We start from the raw sequence: 11,171 nt of genomic DNA on the forward strand, positions 1-11,171 counted from the left end.
AGTGTAGAGAGGATGTCGCTTTGAGGTTAGAGGGAAATCCTCCAGATCCTGGTTTGCCATTTGACTTGAGCTACCTTTATGACCTTGGACAAGATCCGCCTTCCTGAGATGTGGCTTCATTTATAAAGTGGGGAATAAAAAAGATCCTTCTTCTAAAACTTAAAGAATAACAGGTCCAAAGTCCTACTAAGATGACTGGTGTATAATAAATATAACAAACAGATGACTCTGCCATCCATGGTCTGTTCTCAGGGAGCATCTTCAGGAAATCCCCATTGCTTCACCCTCTTTTCCTCTGAGGGGTGCTGGTATGGCTTTTGAAGTACATCAAGAGGGGTGGAGGGGGAAGGCAGTAAGGCAGGTTTCCAAATAAAATGAATGTATCTCATCCTATGTTTCCAGGTTTTTCAAGATAAAAATCGTAGTTTGGTGGGGGTCCTCTCATTAGAAATTACAACTGGTTTGTGAGAAACCTCTCCAGCGGTTTCTTCTCTTTATTCACCTTCCATCATGTACTTGCTAGGGACTTTGGTTTTTTTTTTTTTTTTTCCTAAATTTTTGTGCCAAATGACAGGAAGTTTCACATGGATAATATGTGTGTTTGGTTATACAGGATAATTATACTTGATTACCGGTTCAGATCGTAACAAAAGTCTGCTTACTTTCCTACAATTAGTCAAGGGCCTTCCCGTATTTTATCTTACCCAGTGATCTTTCCAGTAACCCAGCGTGTATTATCGTGGGGTCACCCTTATTTGATCTGTAAATAAGAGAAAACTCAGAATAAACATGGAATTAAAGGCAGTTCATATAGATAAGGCAAGTAATATTATTGGGAAAAAAAGAGAAAAGAGTGGAGACAGCAGTGAGATCAGCATGCAACAGGTGTTCTGTGAAGCCCTGCACCTTTGCATATGCACAAATATGGCTCACAGCCCTGGAGCAGGTGGTTCAGAGTTTTTCAGGTTACATTTTAGAAATCAAGATAAAAGCAGCATCACTACTTTTACTTCTAAGTATTTTAGCTCTGAAACCTATACCCTTTCAAGGATCTAATTCTGCTCCTCTACTTCGCATCCTCAGACCTAGCTGAGTTTCAGATTAAAAATCTTTAAATTTTAAACTGGTGACAGTCTGCCATTTTGTCTGATTCTGAGGACCCTTGGTCAGGTTCTCAGGTTCTGTATGTGTTACAATGGCATCATTTCAAGAGGCATTATTTTTCGTAGTTGACAGATGGGTGTTCAAGAGGTCTCTTAAATAGAGATATTTCTCATATAACCTAGAGAGGTTCTGTTTTCTCTACTAAGTGTACTTTTGGCCACAAATATAGAATATCCAGTCACTTAAACATATCCCTAAAATCCCTAAATTATTTGACTTTACCTTCCAGTCAGTGGTTTCCAGTTCTCTATGCTTTTAGTTGATCATTTTACATGCTTTGCTAGTCATAGAGTTCTTCAATAAATACTTGTTGCTGTACCACATGGAAAAAAATAACAGGAAGTTGAATTACAAATGTTTGCTTTTATAAGCCATGTAGGTAGACATGGCTCAAGCCAAAAATGTAGATAAGACAGGCCAGGGCAGCCCCAGTGGCTCAGCGGTTTAGTGCCGCCTTCAGCTCAGGGCCTGATCCTGGAGACCTGGATAGAGTCCCACATCGGGCCCTCTGCATGGAGCCTGCTTCTCCCTCTGCCTGTGTCTCTGCCTCTCTCTCTCTCTCTCTGTCTCTCATGAATAAATAAATCTTTAAAAAACAAAAAAGAAAGAAATCCTTCAATCAGTTTTTCCTCTGCCTGTGCCTCTGCCTTTCTCTCTCCCTCTCCGTGTCTCTCATGAATAAATAAATGAAATATTAAAAAAAAAAAAAAAAAAAAAGACAAGCCATACCAGGAGATTCCAAGATTAAAGGTCAAGGGCTTGAAATCCAAAGGCAGCCCTCCCCCTTCACCCTAAGAACAAGATTAGGCCAGGAGATGTTTGGCTGGGTGGGTAGGGGGTTTGTTCTGTTAGGGTTTGCACCCGCCCTTGCCTCTGGCTCCATAGGCTTTCTGCATCTGGGATGGAGGTAGAGTGAGTGTAGACCCCTTCATTCCACCCCTGGATGTATTCAGCAGTTCTACTTCTGTGAATCTAGCCAACAGAAATACTTACATAGGAGCGTAAGTATACACATGCAAGGAAGGTCATTGCCTCATTGCCTTTAATAGGGGACAATTGAAAACAGCCTAAATGTCTGTCAAGGGAGTGGAAAATTATGGCATTTCTGTACTGTGGTATCTTGGGCAGATGTTGGGAAGAATGAGGAAGAGCTCTGTAAGGCTATAGAAAGTATGGAAGAGCACAGACCAAACTCTTAGTTATCTCTGGGTGTAGGAACAGGAAGCATTGTGGGACAAGGGCCACCACGGTGTACCTTATACAGTTCTGTCCACATAGAAGAATACAATGTAAGTGGTACTCCCAAGATTGGTTTAACAGGAATAGTTTGGGTGTGCTTTTACTCCTTATTTCACATATATTTATGTTTCCTAACCAATTTTTTTGTAAAAAGCACATACTAATTTTTCTAATTTATTTATTTTGGGGAGGAGGGAAATTATTGAGGGAATTATTGGGGGCGGGGGGGGGGCAGAGGGAGAGGGAGAAAGAAACTTCAGATTCTGTGCTGAGTGGGGATCCTGACACAGGTTTCGATCTCATGACCCTGAGACCACAATTTGAGCTGAAACTAAGAGTCAGATGCTTGACCAACTGCACCACGCAGATACCCCTAGAGCACATATTAATTTAAAAATTGTCTTGGCCTTCTGTCATGTCATGGCCACTGAAAGACTCAGAAATAACTGCTGGTGTTGATTGGTTCAAAGCCACCAGGACTTGAGCACCTGTCAGTCATAAAGGAATTGAAAGTACTTATTAATTATATATGTCAGAATTGATTAAAGCAAATCAACTGTTAACCAAGCACAGAATGACATTGTAGTCTTTATGAGATTTGGAGAGGCTCATTTCCGTCTTTGGGCACGCTTTCTGCAATCTGATCCAGTTTTCAACTCATAATCATATGGGCAAAGCTTGACTTTTTCCATTCAGCCCAGAAAGTGAAGTGATCTGCTGTGATAAAATATTAACTAAATTTGTATGACTTTTGACTGCTGTAAGTGCAGAACATTTATCAGATAAGCACCATTTTCCTGAGCCTTCTGTGACTAAATATTTTGTCTTACTGCCACCATTGTGTAAAATCTTTGACTAGAAAATGAATACTGGATATTAGTTAAACCCATTCATAGGCTGCAACAGAATGTCAGCTTAGTGTTCATACATCAAAGTTTGTTCAACAGCCTTTGCATAATCCAGAAGAATTTAATAACCATTGAGGTTAATTTTGTCAGTAAAATAAAGGGAAAGGAAAATGTTTGAAATTTAAATTACGCAGATAGCTAAATTCTTAATCCTAAAATTTAAATCCCTTAATTCTGTCTGTGGTATCACACTGAGGCTTTTTAATAGTCCTGAAACTGAGTGGGTCTTTACTCAGATTATCTACAAACAAGTTTTCCTACATTTGCTGTGAGCAAAGTACCATAAGCACATAATATTTTTTTGCACATATTTAATTTCCAGAATCATCTGTCCATACTTCTGTAGATATTATAAGATCTTAATAACTGCAAAACAAACTATAAATTATAAAAGTTACACATGTCTTTTGCTGCTTCTTTTTTTGGCTGAATTTTAATACTTTTCTTTTTTATCAAAAGTTCTAGTGAAAATTGGCAAAGTGGAGCCATATGTTATTTTGACTATCTTTTATCGATGGAATATACTGATCTTTACTCTGTAAACAACAATTTTGAAAATTTTCTGATTTGAAAAAAATGTAGATAGGAGAGATGCCAGAATTTTTAAAAACTGTAGTTAAATAAATGAAGCAGTGTGAAATTAAGAATTCATTTGTAAATGTGGTAGTGTGTACTTGAAAGACTCTGAGATGAGTGTGTTGTTAAGTTTCTACAACCAGAGCACACACTTTAGTAATTATTTAACAGTTTCTTAGATGACTCCTAGATGCTGAGACCCATTGGTTGATTGACATAGTGTAGAGAACAACCACCCAGGTATACATTCCTGATTTAACAGACTAGCAATCACCATCAACAGGACCAGGAGGTGCATGGGAAGGTGCTCGGGTTCATCTCAGTTCTGGGTGGATTCAGCAGGGCCTTTTGTTGCTGCCCAGAAAAGCCTGAGTCACTGTCAGGTCAAGTGTGCACGTGTGTGGAAGCATGAGAGTAAACACCCGCACCATCACTTACACCATGTGCTGCCTGAAATTGACAGTGTTCTTCCTGTTTTGTGGTTTCATTTTCATTTTAAATGTTCTTACTAAATGTTAATATCAAGTTGAGATGACTTACAAGCTAGTGGAGACTTGCTACAGAGAAAGGGAAGACAAGAGAGGCTGGCTGAGCGAGCACCTTGAAAGCCTGTCCTACAGAAGTCTTAAGGAAATGGTAGAAAACTGAGACAAGGAGTGTCCTTGCTAATGGTTAAACATAGACATTCCATCTAAGGAAATGCCCTTGACTTACCTCAGACATTTTGGGTGGAGGGGTAGTAGAGAATGGTCTAAGTTTTGGTTTTGTTTCTCCCATCTAAAGAGATGGCAGCCTAATTTATCTCTTAGAAATGTAGAACTTCCTGTAACCTGGTTTCCATCCATCAGTAGAAAACGACACATCTGAAGTGGTTCCATAGTGAGGAGCCCTGGGGGTGATGGGATCAGAGTTCCCTGCTGCCACACATCCCCAGGATTGATGACATTTTAGACATCTCTGGAGATATTCAAGAACCCTCTGACAAAGTTGAGAATTTTGGAAGGGTCCAGTGCCATTTTGCTGTTTAAATTTCTCTGCTGGCCTATCTTTAGGCTGCTTTTAGTACATGGGATCAGGGGCTCCATCTTGGGAAGCTTTCCCTAAAACTTCAAGTGGAGGCACCTCATATTCTGGGCATCTCTATCATCACCATCTCCATCTCTATCATTATCTTCTTCACTATCTCCATTGTCTTCATCTCTGTCTTTTTTTTTTTTTTTTTAAGATTTTATTTATTTATTCATGAGAGATAGACGAGACCCTGGCAGAGGGAGAAGCAGGCTCCACGCAGGCAGCCCTATGTGGGACTCGATCCCGGAACTCTGGGATCACACCCTGAGCCAAAGGCAGACGCTCAACTGCTAAGCTACCCTGGCATCCCTCATCTCTGTCTTCTCTGCCATCTCCACCATCTTTATCTTCTCCATCTCCGCTATCTCCATTGTCTTCATCATCATGAGTGATCGTGATTGAATGAGTGATTGAATGAGCATGCTATTCCAACCTTCCCCACTCTAAACCTTTGCATAGGCTAGTATCTGGCACATAGTGGGTGCTTAATACATTTTTATTGAGTGAGTGGATTTTGCTAACTCCTGGAAGTTGTTCTTGCCCTTTTTTTCGTGTTTGAATTTCTCATACCTCCAGTATTGACTAACTGGTAGCAGGCATCATAGTAATGTTAACTTGGTAGGCTCATATTCCGTGGCTGACACCTTAAATTAAGTTTCTGTTTATGAAGGATGTGTCCATTAGATTAAACCCCCCCTTTTTTTTAGGTTTTGTTGTTATCTTTTTGTTATTTTTTGCAGGGGTCTTGCCCCTCAGAACAAGCCGGAACTGCAGAAGGTGATGGAAAAGAGAAAACGAGATCAAGTAATAAAACAGAAAGAAGAAGAAGCACAGAAGAAGAAATCTGACTTGGAAATAGAACTATTAAAACGGCAGCAGAAGCTGGAACAGGTGAGAGTACTGGGGATGAAGATTGTCTTTTTCCTTTAATGAGTTATATTTGACATATATATCAAGTATTGTATAAGTTTAAGGCATGCAGCATGTTGAATTGGCACATTTATGTTGTGGTATGTCTGCCCCTGAAGCTTAGCTAGCCCCTCTATCACATCACATAGATACCCTTTCTTGTGGTGCTGGCAACAGTTGAGATCCAGTCACTTAGCAAGTTGAATGTTCATAGTAGAGTTTTGTTGATTGCAGCCAACAAAACTGTACTGTGTGTATCAGGTCTCCAGGACTTATATAGCTACTGGTTGTAAGTACATACCCTTAAACAATCTCTCTCCCATTTCCCCAGCCCCTGGAAGCCACCACTTTACTCTCCTTTACAGTTTTAGTGGTTATCTTTAGAGTCTACCTATGAGAGAGATCATGCAGTATTTGTCTGTGTTTGACTCATCTCAAATGTTATTATTTTTGTCCTGAGAAATAAGGATATTGGAACAAGCCGAATTTGCCAGACATAGGCGATGTAAATGTTTTTTTGCACAAAAGGAAAATATGAGCCACAGTGTTAGCAAAGGGGCTAAAATACATTCAAAGTAAAGACAAAGATTCTGCTGAGGACCTAGATTCAGGAGGCAAAGCCCAGACTGGGAAATATCACTGAACTCACAACGGAGCATTGGGAGCACAAGCAGTCGAGTGAAATTGAACTTCACTGAGATTACATGCAGAGTCAACTGTGCCCTGGTCTCAGGATCTTGTTTGGTTAGCCTTGATGTTGGGTTCTCATCATCTCTGGCATTGCTGGTAGTACCAGCCAGGGAGCTGCTGTTCCTGCACAGGATGACTCCAGGGCCTGTACACATATGCCCTTTTATATACATGTGAGGTGAAGACCAGGGGAAACTTTCTCCCACTGGGAAGTAGAAGGTGTTAGGGACTTTGGAAAGAGGAGGAATATTTGCAAAGCCTCTCAGTATGTGAATAATTTTCCTGTTTCTGAATTTCATTTAGCAAGAACTTGAGAAGCAGAAATTGCAAGAAGAACAAGAAAATGCCCCCGAGTTTGTGAAGGTTAAAGGAAATCTCAGAAGAACAGGCCAAGAAGTGGCACAAGTGCAGGAGTCCTAGGCCCTGGCGACAAGAGACCACACATGCGCCACACCCACTCACTCCGTGGGGAAGCCGTGAGCAGGCGCCTCCTCGACACTTAATCTCAGGGCCAGAGCCCCTGGAGAGAACCCCAGCCAGCAGAGAATTGTTACTTTAAAAAAGATTTGGCTTTGATTTTCCTACAATCTAGGCGGATAAATGATCTGTGATGGTTGCAATTCCTATTCACCAAACGAAGGACGTTGACCAGCACTTAAGTTGGGATAAATGAACCTGTGTTCATAAGACATAAAACAAAAACACAAACACCACAAAGCAGAACAGAAAGAGGACATTGGAATAAATTCTTGAGAGTTGCACTACCTGGTTTTTCTTCCAGTCCAGGTTTAACGGGGCACAGAGCCTTTTTTCTTTTAAATCTAAAGAAAATGTGTTTTGTTTCTTCCTTTAGTTATCTGATCATTTAAATCACATAGGAAGGTGTTTGATCTGTTACATCCAGTATTTGTAAATTTCCTTTTGCGAATCTAGAATTTTCTTGTTTGGTTATGCTTTCACCTGTGTTAGATCGACACCTGACAATGTTAATGTTGAGCACAGATGTTAACGTTAGTCGGCATTAAGATTCAGGAAGAGGGTGAGAAGTTTTAAAAATTTGGAGGAAAAAAATACATAAAAATTCGGAAACAAATATATGTAAAAGATAGGAAAAAAAACCCCACATAAATCTTGATCTTATTTTAATTCCTTTTGGTTCTCTGATACTAGAATGCTCCACAGTGATTATTCCAGTTCAGAGAAGGCACATCATATAAATCCATTTATTGTTTTGATAACTGGTAAGAATTTTGTTTGCTTTTTCAATTTCTTGCTGAGCTAGTCCTTTTATACATGAAACAATCTCCCGATCCTTCAGAGAAGAAAAATGAGTCCATGTAACGCAGCTTCAGTGTCAAAAGTAGAGGGTCCAGATCTTTGAGAACAGAGTGGGGAAAGCTCCCATGAGAAGCTGGGCAAGGAGGACTTCTTTGGGTATTTTAATGTGAAACAAACGTAGGCTGGTCTCCAGGAGGCCGAGCTGAAAGGTCGGTGGTAGCATTTGTACATTTTGATTTTCATTAGAATCCCAAGTTTTGGAAACCAGATTCAGGATCACATACTGCTTTGCTTTTTTTTTTTTTTTTTTTTTTTCTTGTGAAGGAAGATTGCTCACCGCTCTGTTGGTGGTGACGACTACTGTACTGCATCTCAGGAAGTGCTGAGGTGAAGGGAAGAGGCTGCCTGGCGTTTGCACGCTAGCCAGTTCGCGGTCCAAAGTGAAGTCCCAGTCCAGCAGCAAAGTCCTGATGCAGAGTGCATTTTTTTTTTTTTTTTTACTGCTGGTCTGGGCAGGGATATATTCTACATGAGGTGATCGGAGGAATTGAGGAGGATTCTGTGTGTTTCCATTGAGGTGATTCGGCCAGTCACTCTCACATCGAAGAGTCGTCTTAAACTTCCTTTAAAGGCTCCATAGGAAACTGGATCCTGAGCTTTTAATCCTAATAAGCATTGTAGAAATTAGCTTTCTATGAGAATGCTTTAGTTTTCATAGTCAACAGGCTCATATTCAATCCTCATGTGAACTAGATAAAGGTAAACACGATGACAATATACTGCTAGTCAGAGGACAGGTCAGTCACACCTGACTTCTCCTCAGTAAATATCTCTGAAGAGAATATGAGATGGTTAAGATAAAATGTTGCTCTATGATAGTTTGTTTTCGAAGGATGGAACGGTAACTATTTTTCCATCCTTCTAGCTTTTGCAAGAAGAAAGTCTGTTAAATGATCATCTTGAAAATACATTCTGATAGCACATTGACTGGAATGCTTTCTTTGTGCATCTGGACTCATGATGAGATTTGCGAGGTGAGGATTCAGGACTGGTCATAGCCTTTCACCCGACTGGATGTTGGATCTTAAGTCCTGTGCCCTTGAAGCAGTTCTGCTGCTTGATAACATTCTCAAGGGTGCTGACAGGCCCCGGTAGCAGGACTGCTTCTGTTGCCACGATTCACCTAGAATTCGTTCTTCACCGGGAAGAAAAATTATAAAAGCATTTCCCTCCCAATCGCACTCACCAGACTGCACAGTGACATGTAGTGAGTAGTACAAAGTCTGGCCAAAAGACTTGTAAATAGTGTGAAGTGATGTCTCGGGACCGGACAGTGGAATGTACAGGTAGAGGAGCTCTGCGAAGTTGTCTGCTCCGCTCGGCTCACAGGCCTGAGCTTCAGGGCGCCCGTCTCCGCTCCACACATTGATACTGTACAGTCCAAACTCCTAGGACTCATGAACATCTGAGCAGTTTTGTGCTTTGAGCCACTTTTTGACAAAGAATGGCTCCATTTTTCCACTCTATGGTTTTCTTAAAATAGTTCACTGTTTTATAGTCTCCTGGTAGTAAAGTAGCGTTGCTTTCTAAGCTACAGCAAACAGTTGACTTTATTCTTCTACTCCGAAAAATCTTGACTTGTTTGAGTGTATATAATATATATAACGGGAGCCTTAATGGATTTGTTTTCATAATTTAATATTTTTTGTATTTGCTCTTGTACAATTGTTTTTAATGGAAAGTATTACAGACTTGAGGGTGGAATTCTTAGAACCAAAGTTATTCTTAATAAAAATCACCACATGCTTGGACCATGAAGCTGTGTTTGTCTGATCTGTTGGTGATGGATGTCTGGCGCTACAGGTAGGGATGCTGTGTTCAGCTCAAGGAGCAGAGAAGGTGCTTTTAGGGTCTCCCTTTGGTGACCGCCACCCCCTCCCCGCCCCAAATCAGTTACCTCTGCCTTGTTTCAGGCTGACAATTCACTGTGTCAAATTCATGCTTAGAAATCATCTACTTTTTGTATAAAGAATGTGGTATTTTAGCCACTGCCATTCCTTCAAAGTATTCTGAATCTTCAGGGCTGGGGAGGACAGTGGGAGGTATATTTTGGTAGGGGCCATTTTTTAATGCTGTGACCTAGAACGTGTGACATACCTGAACTGTGACCATGAGATTATTCTACTTATTAAGGGAAATGAACCTTAGCCTCAAAAAGTTACTTTGGGAAACTGTACACATTGATTACATTGTACTATTAGTTACAGTAGTTCAGAGGTTCTGGTCTCTCTCTGCCTTTATTTTCTAACCCCTAATTACTACTCCATTTGATTACCCAGCTCCTGGTGTTTTTGGACTCCATTTTGATAATCAGATCTACTCAGGGCAGCGCAGGTTTCCTACCTCTCAGGGTTTGCCATGAGTTCTAAAGGCCAGTGCCCAAGATGGGCTCCAAGATGATCTGAGCTAGAGTTGCATTCTTGGGCTGCAAGCAGCCAGTTTCCCCAGGGGGGCAGTTCTGAGGCTGTGGCTCCGAGCCACGCTGTGCTTGTTTGTTACTTAGAGTAATACTCCTAGATTTGAAAAGAGAGGGCAATTAAAGTCTTTGATAACATTTAAAATGCCAAGTGCAGGGAAAAACTCTTAGACTAAAACTGCCAGGCTTACATTTACTAGTATAATGAGAAGCGAAGTGTTTTCTTTCCAAGGTCTTAGGGTAAATAAAATCTTCATGAGGTAGCCTCACAATTATAATTTCTTCCTTTCTGTTTGCTCTTGAGAAGATGCAGTCTGATGATGATGAACTAGGGATGTTTTGAATGTCTTCCCACTTGTTCCTGGGTGTCCTAGCAAGGTGGTAATGGCCAGCTAGAGTCTGGTAATAAGGACCCTTGGTTATTTACTAAGAAAGAGTGTGCTGCTGGGATGTTGAGGCTCCCAGACCCCTCAAGGTTAGGGAATATGTTTGTATGTGTCAATGTAAGTATCTTTCTGCACATTTGCATTGATAGGTTTATATCTCTAGTTGTTGAAAATCATGAGTTCATATTAATACTCTCAAGTCTAACCTAGTAGTACTTTCTCACTTTCCAGTTTCCATAATTGTGGCTCCTTTCTCTAGCATTGAGAGAAAGGAGCAGTAAGTAACCTGCCTCCTGCCTTTGCTCAGCGCCATCCCCACTCTGGCCCTGCCTGGTGGCTTTGTGACTGGATTATTAAGGAAGGAAAGAAGGAAACATGTTTTCCTTGGACATTTAAGCATTTATTGTGAATTTAAACTAGTTAAATCATCTCAAACCTCTTAAGCTGCAGATTTAGTATGCCTGGTTATTTTTT

The 11,171-nt window shown here is 40.7% G+C and overlaps 1 protein-coding gene across 4 annotated transcripts in view; it reads left to right on the forward strand.

Moving 5' to 3' along the window:
- Nucleotides 1–9,653, forward strand: part of FAM107B (family with sequence similarity 107 member B) — a 70,664-nt gene extending 61,011 nt beyond the window's left edge. For all 4 annotated transcript variants that reach the window (XM_038530059.1, XM_038530057.1, XM_038530056.1 and 1 more), the window contains exons 3-4: nucleotides 5,699–5,849; nucleotides 6,861–9,653. In XM_038530059.1, coding sequence (XP_038385987.1) covers nucleotides 5,699–5,849; nucleotides 6,861–6,977 — 268 coding nt within the window. In that variant the 3' untranslated portion in view covers nucleotides 6,978–9,653. The remainder of the gene's footprint in view (nucleotides 1–5,698; nucleotides 5,850–6,860) is intronic.
- The last annotated feature ends 1,518 nt before the right edge of the window (nucleotides 9,654–11,171 follow it).

This window comes from Canis lupus, chromosome 2 (assembly GCF_011100685.1).
Source record: "Canis lupus familiaris isolate Mischka breed German Shepherd chromosome 2, alternate assembly UU_Cfam_GSD_1.0, whole genome shotgun sequence".
Lineage (NCBI taxonomy): Eukaryota > Metazoa > Chordata > Mammalia > Carnivora > Canidae > Canis > Canis lupus.